The following is an 18,069-nucleotide window of genomic DNA, read 5'->3' as shown; positions in this document are numbered from 1 at the left end:
TCCAAAGCAGATGGTGCCCCCAGGTTATGGGAGGAAGAGGCTGGGGTCCGAGAAGAGAGGCGGCGAGGCAGCCGCTGCTGCTTGTGCGAGAAGGCGTCCAAGCGCAGGCTGGGCACGTGAAATGCCTCCTAAACCCTGGGCACCGCTGTGCCTGGAGCTGGCAAAGGGAGAACTGCAATTCTTTTAGTGCTTCACTTTGGACTCATAGGCCGAAAGTGCGGGGGTGGGGAGGAAGCTGGGGACAGCCAGGAAAAAGGAGTAAATTTTCTTCTAACCCATGCTAGGATGCAATTAATACAAACTAAGCTCATCAGTTTTAAATGCGTGTGCCGCGTTTTGCTGAAGTGCCCGGCCCTCTTCGCAGCCGCTTCTGTCTGGGGAGTGATGGTGATGGGGCCGGGGATAGAGCGGGGGATGGGGACGGGGACAGGACCGGGGATGGAACGGGGGATGGGGACGCGGACAGGGCCGGCGCCACAGCCCAGGCTCCTCGCGGGGCCGGTCCCGGGCCCGGCCCGGCGCCAGCGCGGCCCCTCCCGCCCGCCCGGAAGCGCCGCGGGCCCGGGGCCGCCTTCCTGCGGCTCGGCTCCGCCTCCGCCGGGCAAGATGGTGGCGGCGGCGGCGGCGCTGGAGGAGCCGTGAGCCGGTGCCCTCTCTCGCTTTCTCTCTCTCCCCGTCCCTCCCGGCCGCGGTCGCTGCCGTCGCTGCTGCTTCGCGGCCGCCTGGCGGGTGTGCCCGACGCAGCGGGCGATGCGGGCGGCGGGGCTGCGGGGCTGTGTGTGAGCTGAGCGCGCCGCCCATGTGGGTGTCCCGGTGAGGCCGGGGGCAGCGGGAAGATGCTGCTGTCGCTGGTGCTGCACACCTACTCCATGCGCTACGTGCTGCCCGCCGCCGTCATGATGGGCACGGCGCCCACCTACATGCTGGCCTGGGGCGCCTGGCGCTTGCTCTCCGCCGTGCTGCCCGCCCGCTTCTACCGCGAGGTGGATGACCGGCTGTACACCATCTACCAGAGCATGGTGCTCTTCTTCTTCGAGAACTACACGGGCGTGCAGGTGAGCCGGCTGGGCCGGGCCGGGCCGGGCCGGGCAGGGCAGGGGGCTCCGGCGGTGCGGGGAGCGGCCGGCCGTGGTGCCGGCTCTGGGCTCACCCCCGGCCCCCTCGGGCCGCCCACGGGCAGGTGCGGCCGTGGCCTGTGCCCGGGACCGCAGAGGATCCGCCTCGTTCCGCAGCCGCCGCTGCTCCTCTGGTGATGCTTTTCACAGAGTGTTGGTGTTGTGTTCGTTTTGCAGGTCGGGGAAACGGAAGAGATGCGACACCGGTCGTGCTCTGTCAGCACTTGAATGGCAGCCGCCTTTGCACACTTTGAACCCCTGTGGCCTGTGCTGCACATCTATAGTATTAAATTGGCAGCAGATGAGAAAGCTGTCATCAGCTATAATTGTACATAATACACGTACAAGATTTTAATAAATAGATTACTTAATCTCTCAGTTATTACAAATTTTCAGGTTTTGTGCAGTCTGCCTCATGTCACTCTTTGGACCTTAAATTTTGTAGCAGCCATGGATTGTGATTATTCAGGATCTCAGTCTCAGGGTAGTAAGTTGGAATTGGAGGCCTCTCTTGTACAATCAGAGATGTATTTGCATGCAGGTGATAATACCTCACAAAGTGCTCAGTGTTTGAGAGGTTATATATTTGTCTATAATTTGGAAGGTAGGCAAGGAGACTTTTAGTTCTTCATGCAAAAAATAATAAATGACAGGTGCTTCCTGTGCCTAAACATGACCTTCAAAATTTTTTGAATATACAGAAGGCTGTTTGAAGTTAGCGTCAGCTCTAGGTGCTTGAGAGCGAAGAATACCAATACTTGTTGACAGATGATGGAGCTCAGACAAATAAGATCTTCTCGTATTTACACCTAGGGCCTTTTCCACTCTCTAATGAAGCATTTATTTCAGAATCAGGCTGGATCTCCCCTGGTTTCCCCTCTTCAGTGCAGTTGTAGGCCTTGCTTTCATACTAACTTGGGAAACCGGCAAAGCCAGCTAAAAATGCAAGAGCTGTACAGTTTGACATCAGAGTAAATACAACAGATACAAAACTGAAGCAAAATCTTCTTTTAGTGGTAGTTTTTGATCCAGCTTGTAATTTATTTAACTTTGTCTTACCTCTTGTCCAAATAAGCAAATTTGTGTTGTGCTTGATATAAAAGGAAAAAAAAAAGGAAGAGGGAGAAGTAGTTCACAGGTACTTATAGTTTTAGCTGCCTTCTGTTTTATCTAGTGACCTTTGTGCAGATACCTTGATGTGTAGTAACCCACCTTGGGCGTTAACAGCTGAAAGTAGTGGCATAGAAGTTTAACTTAACTTATTCTGAGAAGGAGAGCCAAAAGTGAATATATAAATTGTAATGGAAAAGCTGCTCAAGCTGCCTACAACTTGTGTGCAGAGAGTAGCAAACACTTAGAATTTTTAAAAAGAACTTTTATCAAAAAAATGCCTGTGACATTAAAGAAAAGAAAATGCTAACCGAAAGAAACAACAAGGCAGCCATCATCTGTTGACCTCTGTTTCATTGTATTGATAAACTTCAGGCAAACAAAAATTATGATGATCAATTTCAGGCCACTAGCAGGAGATCGATTAGGATAATATTGAACTGGAGATGCTTTGTCACTGTCAGCAACAAATAATGCTAAGAAATGGTGGAAGAGGAGGCATATGTCACAGGATAAATAAAATAGGTTCGTGTCTGGAAGGTAAATAAAAGCTTGGAAAATACAATGCATGTGTAGAGAGATAAGAGCTATAACCCTTAAAATCCATATGTCATTTAACTAGAAGGTGGTCCCCATTTGTTTAAGGGAGGGAAACAGGGTGTCCTTTTAGACCTATTCTTGTGAACATTGCACGTGTTTTAACTTGAAATTCACAGTGGAAACTTAACCATGTGCCTGAGTGTGTGAAATTGGGATGGTAACCTGAGAGCTACTGTGGATGGGTTGTCTTTAGGCATGTAATTAGATGCAGAAGTGTAGCATCATTAAACTTAATTCCAATAAACCAGCAAAAACAGTAGCTTCATAAAGGCAGCTGTAGGGCCCTACTATTAAGATACCATAAGAGCCATGGGAGGGAGGAATTCTGCATCTCTTTTAAGGTCTACTAATTTATTCGATCTATTAAGTGTGTTGGGGTATTTATTTTTGTCACTGGGTAAATAGACAACCTCATCCATCAGAATACTGGAAGTTGTTGCAGTCTCACTCAAGTAGTTAGGATTCTACAGATGCTTAAGTGACTTTTTGTAAGTGTTGTTGCTGTCTTACTGTGTTTAAAATGTCTTTAATGTTATGTACTGTTTAGCATTCTTTGGTTTTACACTTAAGGTATTTGTAGTTTTTAAATGCAAGAACACTCTGGACTAGTTGTGGGTATTTGAGGTGTCTGATGTTAAAATATTTTGCCAAAATCCCCAGTAATGTGAGTGGGTATTAATACATTAGAGTCGGTTATGATCATAAACATGGATGACTATATTTTTGACTTAAATACTAGTGTATTGTGATATTTGTTTTCTATTTATTTATCTGTCAAGAGGTGATGTTTCTCTCTATTATTTTCTGTTAATCCATTAAGTATCTAAATCTGTCTCCCCCTTACGACTGCATGCACAGGTGTATTTTTCTTCTTTTTTTTTTGTTCTGCTTGACTTGGATATTCTTATGCAATTCTTTAAAAACAAAAACTGTAGTTCATGCTAGGAAGGCTTTTTATCTTTGTAGCAAACTCCTCTGTTTTGAAATGTAACTAAGGAAGGTGATAACCTGATTTGCATGATAGGGAAAGACTAGTATTTCAAGATTTTATTTCTCTTAAGTACATGACGTGAGCTATAAAATAATTGCAGGGCTGTAATTGCTGTGAACTCTGGATATTTTAAGTCCTAGAGAGTGGCTCATGAAGTAATTGTAAAAGTTTTTTTACTTGGTAAGTAAAAAAGTACTTGTAAATACTTTCTCTTTTTAAATTTTGGGTCAGACTCGATTTTTTTCCACTGAAACTATTTTGTTTTGTAAAGCCTAAGAGAAGTCAAGCTAACTTGGCATCATTTTAGGTTTTCCAATAACACTAGAATTCATTAATGAATTGCCAAAAATAGTCCTTTTTTTCTGACTGTCATGCAAGAGTTGGCAATAGAAGACTGAAGAACCAGTACTGATAGTGCAGAAAGCAACCACGACATCCCAGTGCTGTGAGGTAAACTTGACAAAGCCAATATGACTATAAAGTGAAATCCTATAATGCTGTGTAAATTTGTCAGCGCAATTACAGTTTACCGTGAATCCATGAATTCTATTAAGGAGCTATAAATATATGAAATTAATTAATTTGCGGCATTGTGACAGTGCTCCTCAATAATCTCTAGGATTATATACTCAGAGTAATGAAAATGTGTAGATGTGGTATTGGAAAGTGGCACAGAGAGAATGTCCCTGCTTTGGCCCTGTGTTGCTTCACACTTGTGTTGCCATAAGATGCAGGTGCCCTACAGCACGGTTTTCTAGGAGGAATGTGCTTGAACATTGTATGAAGTGAGAAGAATTCTGTGTAAAGAGAGTCTCAGAGAGCAAAGGATGTTAATTTTATCAGTGATGAGCTAAAGCAGTCCTTGGTACAAACAGGTGCAATTCATGTGCTTCAGAGGACTTGCATCTGCAGGTGCTAATAGCTGGTTTGGCCCCAGGTTTCTGAATCATCAAGTAGCTCTGGTTGTGTTACTGCTTTTCTCTTTACTGTGTCAGGAAAGTCTGGTCTCTTCCATTTCGAACAGACTATAAACAGTTGAATCTTACCATAGATTATGAAAACCAGGATGGCTGCAAATAAGCGTGTGATTAGAATGGTTGAAGGGCTGAAAGGACTCGTAATTCAATATGATGAATGCTCTCATCTCTCTGACCCTGAGCATCTTTTCCCTGTTGCTGTCAGGGTGATGAAATTAATGCTTATTGTGTTTGTGCACATGTTTCAGATCAGATGAGGACTAAATGTTCTTCAATTTTTTTTGTTGCAATTGTGTTTGATATTTTGTACTGAATGCTGGTGAAGAAATAATAAAGAAGTCATCACTCAGACTGCTTCCTAAAGGATCATTTTCATCTGAAAGGTTTTGACAATTGAATGAAATCCATAATTGAATTAATGCACAGTACTTGTGTCAGCTGTGCTCCCTACCTCCACTTCCTGAAGAATAGAATTTTTTGGAAGTGGTGCTTTTATTAAAGACATTATGAAATTCTGGTTTTCGTTGTCTTTACAGGACTCTGGAAAGGCTGTAAGAATCAAATAATACCTCAGTGTTGTTTAGTAGACCTAAACAATTATTTTATAAAATACAAGAGATGCTTGTTAAACAGTGCATGTGCATGCATGTGCTTCCTGGATTGATATTGAAGCTTGGGCTTGCTGTGTCTCTGTGGAGTTAAAAACTACTTAGGTTTAGAGCAAACTAAGAAAACTCTGTGGAGCAAATGTGCTGCTTCACTCTTGATACTTTCCAGTGGAATAGAGCCTGGGATTTTTTTCATATCTTGGCTTTCTAGGAAATGTGTGAGAGCTTGGTGTCTGAGATTGGGATGGATGCTAGTCTTGGAGCTGATGGCCAATTTGCAGTGAATGTCTGTGCCCATCTTTGTTCCCAGGACAGCAACCTTCCCAGACAAGTTTACCTAATTCTTGCTTTTTCTTTTGAAGCTGTTCAGCTGTCCAGCAGGTAATTCTTGAAGGCCTGAGGTGGAAGTGGGTAGGCAAGAGGCAGTGCAAGTTTGACAGCCAAGTTGCAGCATACAAGGAGGTGCTTCTGATTGCTGTTGGTGAGGTGGTTTGTCATCTCTTAGGAACCTGGTTCTTCCTTCTCTGCACTAGGGGAGGCATCATAACCAGGCTTCATCATGGCAGGGTGATGGCTTCTGACTGCTTCCTCTTGGTAGATGTGAATGACAGGGTTTGGCTTCTTTTCTTTCTTTCTTCATTTCCCAGGCAAATGATTAGTAACCAGAAAGTCCAAAGGAAACATAACTTTTCACCCTTCCCTTGTGTTTGGAGGGAAAGTGCTGGCAGTTGCATTTTGGCATGAGCCTGGGTGTATGAACCTGCTCTTGAGTTTCCTGAGCTCTCCACACTGCATGGCGGCTCAGGGGTGGGAGGATACTGGAATGGTGTGGGAGCTGAGTGGGAAGGTGCAGAGCTGCCATCAAGGCAAACCTCTAAGCACAGGTTGAAACAGAGCAGCCTTGGAGGGCTTGAGCTTTCCTCATTCCTGTAGCTTGCAGCAGTAACCCCAGTTAGTACCTGCTTATGTTGCTGCATTGTGAAACAATGTTAGCTGTTGTGAGGTGTGTTGAGAGGTTAAAATAATCATACTTGTAATTTAATTGTGATGGTAGAAGTAATGAAGTAAAGGTCTTGGGGGAGTGATAGAAATTTGAGGACCGGTGCAATGCAAAGACTGAAATGAAACTAGAAGGTAGTGAAGTGTATCATGTTTGTGTGGTAAACTTTTGAAAGAAGCCCAGTGAAAATTTTCTGTTGTGATGAAATTTTTCTGTCTCCATTAAGAGGGTTTACCTTGCTTCATTTCATTAGAGATTTCAGTGTACATGTCTCCAGTCATATATGTCTTTTGTAGTATACAGCTAAGTTCTTTGTGTTATTAAAGCAGAAATAAAGTGATACCTGCTAAGCCCAAGAGATGCAACTTTCAAATTGAGATGTATGCCTAATTTTAGACTCTTACGTTCAACTGTGGTATGAGGCAGCAAAAATAGATTAGGTATCTTAACTTTGTACTCTTTCTGTTTTAGGTATTGCCAACCAGATATTTGCATGTATCTTAATTTTTATTCTGTGCCTTTGACTGTAGATCTGAAGGTGAAAGTGATGTCCTTCAGGACTCTTGTCCTACAGTGTGCCTTCTGGAGTTCCATTCTACTGCAGATCGTGCTTTGGGGCAATCTGGAAAGAATTTATTATGGAGAGGTTCCGCATTCAGTGCTGGTCCTGATCATCCTCCACTTACTGCCTGATATATGAAAAATAAAATAAATAAAAACTGAGGTCTTGTTAGCATTTTTTAAATCAAGTATCAGCTACCTGGACCAAAACTGCTGTTTGGGTTCATAAACTGGCAGCTTTGTGTGGAGATTTGCCTAGCATATGTTTTCTAAATGGCGAGTCACAACTGAGTCTGAATTTTATATCAGCCTTGTCTGTCACAGTCCGGAATTTAAAAAATATATGTTTATATTTTTAAGTTAGCTGCGTGTACTTATGAAAATATTAGAAAGTATGTGTCAGGTCGGAAAAGCTAAGGAGTCAAAGAACAAGTTTGAATGCTCTTACAAATTCCGATTCCAAGTATTTGACCAGTAAGTTTTGCAATCTCATGGTTTGCTTTTAAAGTTTTCTATTTAAATATACTTTATTTTAATATCTTAAGATTTTTGGTATATGGATTTTTCAATACAATTTGTCCTGATTTAGCATAATTTGTTACATTTGAAAATAAAAGTTGTATTTATCACTTTTTTTTTTTAACCTGCATGAGTTTTATACCCTTTAGTCTTTTTGTACTTAACTGTTCTGGTAGATGCTGGGCCATGGAGTTTTACAGTGCTCTTCCATGCCCTTTTCTTCTGCTTACATAATATGTCTGGATACTTTATGTAAGGATGATTGTTAATTTAGGTGTTTTTTCTCCTGGTACTCTACCATTAGACACTGTTCTTGCTAAGAAAAGATTCTGTTCATAGTTAAACATTTGAGTGCAGTTATTTCAAACTTTTTGCCTTAGGCTTGCAGGCGGGATATCCTTTTTTTCTCAGTTTTAGTTGTGTTAGATAAAGTAGGTTCAGATGTCAGGGATTTTGACATTACAATTATGAGGAAGCATATCTTCTTGGGGGAAAAATACTCTTTAATCTATCTTCTGTCACTTTGAATTTATCCTGTGAAGGGATTTGGTATAAAAAGCTAGGGAAATTATTTTCTTTTGTTCATTTCATTTCTGTCACATGCTACTTGTCATATTCTCTGCTACAACAAGATCCTCTGTGGGAGTAGAAAATAGCGTTTATGCTAGTTTGATTTTTGAATGTAAAGTAAACTACTCATGATTTGGTCAAATTTGTATTTTAGGTCATGACTAGATATAAAAAAAAATATTAGTTTGGGTTGCTTTGAACTGTATTGTGGTGGTTGAAATAATTTTACCTTATGGATTGACTCAAAGACTTCCTTTGTTCCATTTCCTAAGGCTACTTGGGAATCTAAGGGCATGCATGTTTCTTTTTGAGTAAGCAAACAGAGTGCATAGTCCTGAGCAAGCTACAGGTGAACTGGCTCATTCACATGCTGTGGTGGTGAGGAGATGAGAGTGATTTTAATGTGGCAATTTTGGAGGCTGATCAGTTTACTGTGTTCAATTCTGGAGGCAGAATTGTTGCAGACACCTCCCTACATGTTCTTACATTGTGTGGTGATTCCTTTGCCTCACTGTGGAAGTTCAGTGTGCTTAAATTCTAAATACTTACTGACAATGTATGGAGAAGCTTTCAAAAATCCTATTCCACAATCACAAGCAGAGACTAGAGATGTTTCATAATCATCTTCATTCATGTCAACTCACTGAGAGCTTCACACGAGCTTTCAGACTGTACTTGATACAAGCAGTTGTAACAAAACTACAAATAAAGATGCAAACAACTCCACGGAGTCCAAGATATTTAAAAGGAAAATCTTACAAAAAGCTCTGGCTGAAGGAAACACTGCAAACTGCCACAAGGTTTCCTGCTCATGTCGGGTGGGCAAAGGGCATTTCCAGAGTGAGCTTAAATGGACATCACGTGTTTTCCACTACAGAAGGGTAATAAAGTAAACAATGGCTACATTAAGTGTGGGTTGCTTTTTCCCTTCTTTTAAGGAAATTACAGAAATATACATGAAGAAGTCTCTAGAGATGAAAAAAAGCTTATAAAGGAGACTTTCTTCTATTGAAACAGGTGGAATAATTACTTCCACTCTTGCACTAAAAGACAAGTTCAGATTTTATGTAATACCAAGATGCCAGATGTTGAGAGAAGTACTCCTGTTGAAATCTCGTCATATAAATAATTACCTTTCATATATGTCTGAAGTATGTGCAATTATTATTAAAAAAAAAATCAGTACTGGAGATTTATGATGAAAGTTAGATGCTCTAATTTTGACTTTTGCCCAGGTGGTCACTGATTGTAATGGTGGGTTCGTGCCATTGAACTGCAGTGTAATTAAAAGCAAGTAATTTGGAGAAAGATCTGTAAATTATTTGGGCACTGAAAATAGGACTTTTTCAGACTTAAGATGTCAGAATCTTAAAATAATGATAAATCTTGGGGTTTTTTTTCTGTTATCAAGACTGGAACATTTAAGATATACATATGCCTTTTTTAAAATTTTGTCAAGGATTCATCAGAGAGCTAAGGAGTACAGGGGACATTATCTTTAATTCAGCTCAGAAACTGTGAAGCCTTTACAGTCAGCATCAGAACAAAATGACTTCTATACATGTATCTAGTACATGGAGTGAAGTATTACCACTCATAAAAGTTTGTCAATTTAGACCATAAAGCTAAAAGGTAGTATGAAATAAGAGTGTACAGACTTCATATTTAACATCTGATGGTATGATTTAGTCCTACTTAATCTAAATAGGTTGCTACTATAGTTTTTTTACAAAAAGAAAATAAAATACCAGTAAGTGTATTTTCTGAAGTTCTGTGCTCTGGTTGAGTAAAGTGAAAAATGTATTAAAAAAAAAATTGAATTACATTACATATAGGAATCTTTTCAGTATTCTCTAGAGCTTAATCTCTTAGCAATGTTTTTCTCACTGAACCCTAGTAAAATACAGAATGTTTGAATGAGCTCTGCTTCAATAAAATGGATTGTTTTGTGATTTTATGGTTTGTTGCTGAGCTTGCTAGAGCTGTCTGAGCAGCAGACTTCACACTTCTGCAATTCTGTGTTGAGCAGATAGTCCCTAAAGAGATTATAACGTGTAGTAATAGTATGATCGTTACCTTAAAGCTGTGTGTGTGTCCAAAAGATATTTTTAGAAAATGTATAAACTTCCTTTTTCAGATCTAGAGAAAACGCAAATAAAAATATCAAAGTCCTTCGTCTTCTGTTCTAGTCATATACCTTATGCTGTAGGCAAGTGAAATCTGTATCTGTTAAATGTGAATAAAACTGCTTCTGTCTTCTGTGAAGAAAAATAAACATTTAAAATTCTTCTAGTAAGACATCTGAGAACTTGAGAAATTTGTCAGCCCCAAGTACTGATTCCCAAACTGTATCCTGTCTTGAGCCTGCTTCTAGTCAAACAGGGTAAATAGATTCTGTGGTCTGAGGTGCTTTCGCTGGAAGCTCAAAGGACTTGTGACATGAGGCAGGTTTTTAATCTAAGAGAATTTAACGAACTTAGCTGAAGATGCCTGCAGCAGTGCTGCAGGGACCAGCTTGCACAGGGTTCGTGTTGACTTCAGAACCTGCTGCTTCATAGTTGTTTTGGTGGTTTGTTCATTCAAGCTCCACCCTTTCACCAGAAAATTGTATCCAGAGTTTGTAACAAACAGATCAGAAGTATGTCCTAGGGTACTATTTATTTTAGTAGACATGTTGTAGTGGTGCCCAGCTAACAGAGATGCTCTTGTCCCCAAGAGCATGCAGTCCCAATTATTAATCGTGAAGAAATAGTGGAGAGAGAGTAAATTTTGTGAGGATAGTACAGCTGAGTAGGAAGTCTGTGTGGTTCTAAGCGTTGATGTCTTGACTTTTTCTCCAGAAGAGGGAAATGTTCTCCCCCTGTTATCCTGTTTTTATCCCTCTTTCCAGTTGCTATTGCCTGTACTTGGAGCTGATATTTTCCTGAACACGATCTCTGCTTTCAGAAAGTAGTCCAGTGAACATAAGTTTTGTTGAAGTAACAGCAGAGATGGGAACATCGTTCTTCAATTCACACCTGGTTTCTTTGAATAGAGAAGTGAGGAGGGTTAAGAAGTCTGAGGAACCAAGACTGAGTGTGCTGGTATTGATAGACATCAGATGAGATGGCCCAAGTTTTTACCAGCAGCAACCTTGCCTTGCCTTAATGCTGCTGAAGCAGGTCACACTAATCAGAAGATCTGCTTGCACATCAGCTTCTAATTGCTCCCATTATCAGCCACATCCAATTACAATATTAAGGTGATCTCTTTGCTAGGAGTTTGATGTGATCACCAGATCAAGCAGATCTTCTGGTAGTATGGTTACTTTTACCTAGTTATTTTTGCCATGGCAGTGTTTACTGAGCTGATATTGCTAGGATATGATAAAATGATCTATTTAATTTTTTTTGGTATGTAAAGGTTTCATAAGGAGGAAATAAAATTCTTAACTCTAAGGTAGGAGTGCCCACCTTGTTTCAGTGAAAGCCTGTGTGCAAATTATGGGTTATTCGGGTGTGGCTGCCGTGCAAGACTGTTCCACGTTGCTACGTGACCTACCACATTAGCACAGCCATAGTTGAATATGTTGCACTGGGAAAAGCAGTCTAGTAGGGAAGCTGAAACTGGTGTCACCAGATCACCCAGGAGCTCCTATTTGCATGCCTAGATCAGCCTGTCACTGAATTAGTACATTCTCCCTGCAGAACTACTTGTAACTTCCTGTTAATTCACCAAAGCTTTGCCTGGACAAGACACCCTGAGGTGTGTCTTACGGCAGCCGAGCCTGTGAGTTTGGTGTGTAGCATCCATGGAAGCTGGGTTCCAGCCTTCCCACAGAAGGGATCTAATAGCGTCCAGTTTTCTTTCTTTGAGACCTCACTGTATTGAGTTTGACAGTGCTGCTGCGTAAACAGATCTGAAAGGCCCACATTAACAGTAACTGTATTACCCATTACTGCGACCAAAACATGGCTAAATGCGCACATTTCGTTGTTGTGTATACAAGTAATGTTTGCAGTGTTAGACTGTAAATCTTACAGTCCGCTTACTTTGGCTTACTGTGTTGCTCTTCCTTTTGACTTGTTTTCTTTGCTTGACTTCACTGTGCCTTTTTTTTTAACAGCAGATTCTATTCTAAGTGAAAAGGCTGCTTCGATGTGGCTGACAGGGCATTTATCAGTTCATTAAGCTGATAGATAGGTAGAATATATGTGTACTGTAGTGTCTTGAGAGCCGTGCATGAAATACGTGAAACTCTATGCTGACATTCATATTGCCTGCCAAGCGTGTCCTGCATGTCCTGTGCTGTTTCCCCTCCCTGCCTGTGCTCTGCACACACTGGAAGCAATACTGCTCCTCTGAGGAGGGCTGGGAGTCCTTAAGCCACTCCGATGTCTTCGGGTTGCTTCCAAAGGGGCTTGAATACAGGTGGGCGCTGTGGACTCTTGTTTCTGCACTGCTGTCCCTGGCAAGTCGCTCAAGTGCTGCCTTGGAGCCCGGTGCAAGGAGCACCAAGGTCACGGGTTCGATCCCCATACAGGCTTTCGCTGAAGAGGTGGACTCGAGGATCCTTGTGTGTCCCTTCCAACTCAGAATATCCTGTGACTCTGTAATTCACTGTGGCCCCCAAACATCCTCAGCACCAGCAAAGTGAGGAGTCAGAGGCTGCACAGCCTCTGCAGCAAGGAATTTTGCAAAGTTAGCTAAGAAAAATAGCAGGGAATCAGAGTTTTTCTGGAGGCCACGAAGAAGACTACTGTCTTATTTCCTTCTGCAGCCATAATATACGTTAGGTACTCTAGTTTACCCAAACACATCAGAAGTTGGAGTCTTGTCCTGAGCAGACTCTTCTCCTGCTTATTCACAAGCAGGTTAATTCTTCAGACATCATCAAAAAGGAAAAAGGACATTTCTATAGGATTCAAAGCTCTTAACTGTTACCCTTCTGTTGTGTATGGTGAATATTTTCAGAAGCCAAATAAAGCAAAAATGCTTTGGTCTCAGAAGGAGAGCTGCGTGGGCGCCCACAGAGTAGGTGTCTCCTGGGACTGCAGGCTGGAAATTGCCATTCTTAGCCACTTGTAGTAACAGTTTTAAGTTTGTAGCTCAGTTCTTTAACTGAGAGTGTGTGAGGTGAATAGCTGTTTGCTGGCCTTTGATGAACTGTATAAGCCTTTCCTCGAGATCAGTGAGATGGGCAGTGCTGAAGTGGATGATGCTGCATGTAAAGCTGGTGCATCCTCTTAGGCTGAGCCACCTGAGCAAACAAAATAGAGCTTTCAGATTTTCTCGTTCTTACCTTCACTTTAATGAGAACTAATATAAACAAGATTTTTTTCTTTTTTAGTTCTGTACAACTGTTTGGCCATGTGTTTTATCATGAGTAAAAGATTTTGGTCCATTGCATGTAAACACATCTAGCCCTTAGGGTAGGCCGTCATGTTGTGCATAGAAATTGTTTACAGGAACAGTGAGTGGGTGTTCCTTTGGGTTTAAAAAGTGAACTAGATCCAATCTTACTGAAATGAAAAATTACACAGATTAACTGTTATATTTGGCAGACATCAGCATACATTTTTTAATGGGAATGATTCTTTATATTTGTTTTTACCTATGCAGTAGTCCAAAGCAAGTGCTTTAAATTGTGGGTCTGATTGCATTAAGATTCTGACTTGGTACATTAAAGTGGAAATATTTACAAGTTGAAGTTATAAATTGTGTATTTCAAACCCTGTTTCTTGTATGGAGCAGCCCTTGGGGTCAAGGGCAGGTTTTGTTTTCCTCTTGTTCTTATTTTTTTCCTACACTTTAGAAAAGCTCAAATAACATTCAGGACCTTCTGGTTTAATGGTTTGTTCTACTGGGCCTTCTCTCTTACTCTAAAATTCTCTTTGCCAGAAACTGCATAGTGGAGTCTTAACTTGAAATTAAAGAAAACAGTATTTATGGACATTGTGCGTAACAGTGCTGGGAAAGCATACACTTGTAAAATGAAGGTTTAACTCTGTAAGTGAGAGTAGGAAGATTTATTTTGGAGGAATTTGAACTATAAGATCAACCCTCTTGCTTGCAAAGTCTTGCTCTAAGCTGTGTTGGTACCTAGTGTCAGCAGTAAGGTTATAAATTCTGGTATTTCAATGAGAAGACTACTCCTATAGCAGAATCTTGTTCAAATTTCTCAGATGCTGTTCAGAATATACTTGTCAACTGACTTGTTAGAAATATTGTTCAGTTTGAATTTATTGTGCATGCCTTTTCTTTTTCGTTTGTGGAAAAAAAAATAAGTAAGTTATATTCTCTTGTACTGCATGCTGAATGATCACTGTATTGACTGAGTATCTCAGTTTACCAATATCTGGTTTTGGCCTTGAAAACAAAACTTGATCAACAGTGTGGTTGTATTTTCAAAGAAGGAACAGCATGGATGTAAAAAGATACAGTGTTTTTGTGGGAGCTTTGCTAGAGTTAACAATATGAGGCATTAGCCATCCAGTATCACAGGTTACCTGAGAGATGGACAGAGTTCCCAGAGATGCTGGTAGAGACCTTCTGTAAGGATCAATGTGAGACTTGGCATACTAAATTATACCAATTAAGATATGAATGTTCGTTCTTCCTAATAAAATTCCAGTATTGCCCAGACTATGATAATAAGTGGATAAACCTTCCATATAGCACTTTGCTTTTTTGGTAATTGGAATAATTTCAAAGTAGTGTGTATGTCTGATACAGCCATGTTCTATAAGCAAGGAGTATGTCCATGGGCAGAGCAATGGTGAAAGCCTAACTAGAATGTACTGGTTAGAAAAACTAGACTTCATTAAGTAATGAAAATGTTCATTAAAGGTAATTGAACAGCTGCATTGGTTCTTCAGTTCAGAATTAAAATTAATTAATTTGTCATTTTATATTTAAAATAATTGAATGAATCCGGTTTAAAAGTGTGACCAAGATTCTAGCATCAGCATCCTGTTTTGTAGTCATGCTCTCAGAAGCTTATTTCACTAGTAGACCAGTACCTTTCAGGGATAAGAAACTACAAGGTTAAAGTGTGTCTTTAATGTAATAGAGGAAAAAATATTTTAAAACCTGCTGTTTGTAAGCCACAGACTAATTTACAGGTACCCCTCAACCTCATGCTTCTTTTTTTCACTCTTGATGGTTAAAATCATGGCAAATGGTTGAGATTTTGTTCTTGATCTAATCCAGGAAAATTTACCATTTTAGATTGAATGATAGCAAGCTGGCTAAAGCATGTCTTATTCATTAGATGTATAAATTAAATGGTGATTTTGCACGTCTGTGATTCCTCATTAACTTCAGTTATATTGATGTAGGGAGCTTGTGGCTGAAGGTCATCTTCCATGGATGCAGTTCTAGGACTATGGCACAAGAACAGATTAAGTTTCTTAAGCCCTCATTAATTAATATTCACATCTTTGTTGATAAGTCAGTTGTCTGTGTGATGGGTACTTTGTCTGTTAATGATGCTAACTTGCTGACAGTTTTCCTAGTAAAAAGCCAGTTACTGCATTGGAACTCACCACTGCCTAATACAATGAAAATAAATGATAAAGTAATACTGCATATTTTTTAATTTTTTTTAGGTAATTATCTACGGGGATTTGCCAAAAAATAAAGAAAATGTAATATATTTATCAAATCATCAGTGTACAGGTTTGTATTTTTTTTGCTTGTCTTAACACTTTTATAGATTTAAAAAATCTGCTTGTCTGTTTACTGTGTCTCTTTCCAGGCTTGCCCTAACAAGCAAGAACTTCTAGTTCAAAAACCTTTAATGACATTTATACATCCAACATGTACTTTTTGTTTCATCAGTGGCAATTAGGGGGTAATTTAACTGATGATTTTGGCTTTTGTCGTTGCAGTTGATTGGATTATCGCGGACATGCTGGCGATCAGGCAGAACGCCCTCGGGCACGTCCGGTACGTCTTGAAGGATGGCTTAAAATGGCTTCCACTGTACGGCTGGTACTTTTCACAGGTGAGCCACTGCACTCTTTCCTTGCTGATTGTGAGCCAAATATGTAAGATGTACTTCCCCCCTGTTTTCCATGCATGCTGTGAAAGATGTAATTCTGAGCTGGCATTCAGTTATTTGAACATGAAAGCAACTGGTTTCACTCAGTGTAGTTAGATGTGTATCTTAGTTGAGAGACAGTTACTAAAAATGCAGCTTACTTTTTTTAAATGAATACTTACTATGCATAGAATTAAAACTGTAGAGTCTGTTAGGAGTATTTCAGAATATTCTAAAACTTTGTTTTTTAAAATCCAAAACTCCAGTTTGTAGTCATGCTCTCAGAAGGTTAGCAGAAGGTGTGAACAGACTTTTTTTGCTATGTATCATGCTACAAACTGGGAGTCAATTGGCATTACTGTTTGATGTACTTCTTTGTCTTTCAGTTGTTTTGGTTTTAGCTCAATATAAAAGAGAAAATTTGGATCTTAGTATAGTGTGGAGGAAAGGCAGATAGATCCTGCCTCCATGAAAATGCTGATGGTTATTTTGGACTTCAGTCAAGCAAAAACCTGAGTCTAACAGTATTCCCACCTTTTTCTTTCTCCTCTTTATGCATAATATTCCTTTTGTTCCTTCTTGTCTGAGAGCTCAAGCTCATATGAATCAAATGTATTTAATTACTGAGAAACAGTGGGCCATTGTCAATGAACAGCCAACATACTGAGTGGGTATGATCTTCAGTCTAAAATGGTGGAGTGCAGTGAAGATGGCTTACTTCCCTAAAATCCTCTGTGAATTTGTCATGTCTGTGGTTTGCTTTTATCGAAAGCAGAACTATTTCTATGTGAAACAAAATAAAATGTAGACGTGGATGGTTTTGGAAGTACTGGCCTTTTTCTAGTTGAGCAGAAATGGCTTCATGGTAGTTATCTTAGATGTTAGATGGGTGCTTAATTATTAGAATAGAAATGGATAGAGTTTTGGGTAGCAGTTCCAAAGTGCTTATTCAGTAAGACTTCTCTCTTTTGTCTTCTCTGTTTGATCTTAATGTGTTCTCTGAATATTAATCTGCTTTCTGTCCCTCACCCCATTGCCCAGGCAAAGAAAAACAAAACAAAACAAAAAAAACAAACAAACAAACAAACAAAAAACAAAACCAATTAAAAAAACCCAACCAAAAAAGCCAACCCACACACACTTAGGAAAATACTTCTAATAGTATTAGACAGTTTGACTGAATTGGCTGTCAGTCCTGTCCAAGAAGGCAAGAAGGTGGGGAACACTCAGAGAAATATTATGCTGTATATGGCTGGAATTATATATTAATTTGTAAAGGAGCATATGAAGAGTACATAACTACGTCCAAATAGGAGGATTTACTCTTTCCCTCATATTTGCAGCACATCCAGTGTCTTCAGCGTGATGGTTTAAAATCTTTGTTGTCTTCTGGATGAGTACCTTAGTGAGTAGGCTATAGATCTAGGCTGGAACATTGGTGGTTGCCATCGTTTCTGCTAAAATTGGTATGTTTAGAAAGTATATGCTGCAGAGAAAATGAGAAAGCTGTTCACAATTTCTTTTATCGGTAGATCTGCTGTCCCAGTCCCCTAAATAACTACAAACTGTCAGACCCTGTCATACCTTGCTAAGGGTATGCATTAAGAGAAAATTGAATTCTCAGTCTAATGCTTGCCCTTAATGCTTTTCTGCATTTTTTGTTCACCAAAGTGACTGATCTGCTGCATGGAAATATTTTGCTCTTTGTCCTTGCCTTTAGTCATTATAATGGTGGTCATTTAAGTCTGCTTTAATTAAAATACAAACAGGATATATATTCCATCCATTATCACTAGGTGTCCAGAAATTTTTTTCCAAGATTTTGGAAAATTACTTTTGCTATGTGGAATATCCGGTGCTAGTTTCCTGAGCGGTATATTGACTGTTAAAAGAAGGTTCCTGTGGAAATTAATCTGAATGTCACCTACATTTTTAATCAAAACATTTTTAATCAAATAAATATTTTAATCAAATAAAATCTATTCTACTTAGGAC

General features: G+C 40.0%; 1 protein-coding gene across 1 annotated transcript in view; it reads left to right on the top strand.

The window, feature by feature from the left end:
- The first annotated feature begins 568 nt into the window (after nucleotides 1-568).
- The window catches only part of AGPAT5 (1-acylglycerol-3-phosphate O-acyltransferase 5), a 55,308-nt gene continuing 37,807 nt past the window's right edge, over nucleotides 569-18,069 (top strand). The window contains exons 1-3 of the mRNA XM_014869520.2: nucleotides 569-1,055; nucleotides 15,641-15,710; nucleotides 15,923-16,038. Of these exons, the coding sequence (XP_014725006.1) occupies nucleotides 837-1,055; nucleotides 15,641-15,710; nucleotides 15,923-16,038 (405 nt within the window). The 5' untranslated portion in view covers nucleotides 569-836. The remainder of the gene's footprint in view (nucleotides 1,056-15,640; nucleotides 15,711-15,922; nucleotides 16,039-18,069) is intronic.

The sequence above is a fragment of the Sturnus vulgaris genome, chromosome 3 (assembly GCF_052056855.1).
Source record: "Sturnus vulgaris isolate bStuVul1 chromosome 3, bStuVul1.hap1, whole genome shotgun sequence".
In the NCBI taxonomy this organism is placed as follows: Eukaryota; Metazoa; Chordata; class Aves; order Passeriformes; family Sturnidae; genus Sturnus; species Sturnus vulgaris.
This window is presented reverse-complemented; position numbering and strand designations above follow the sequence as displayed.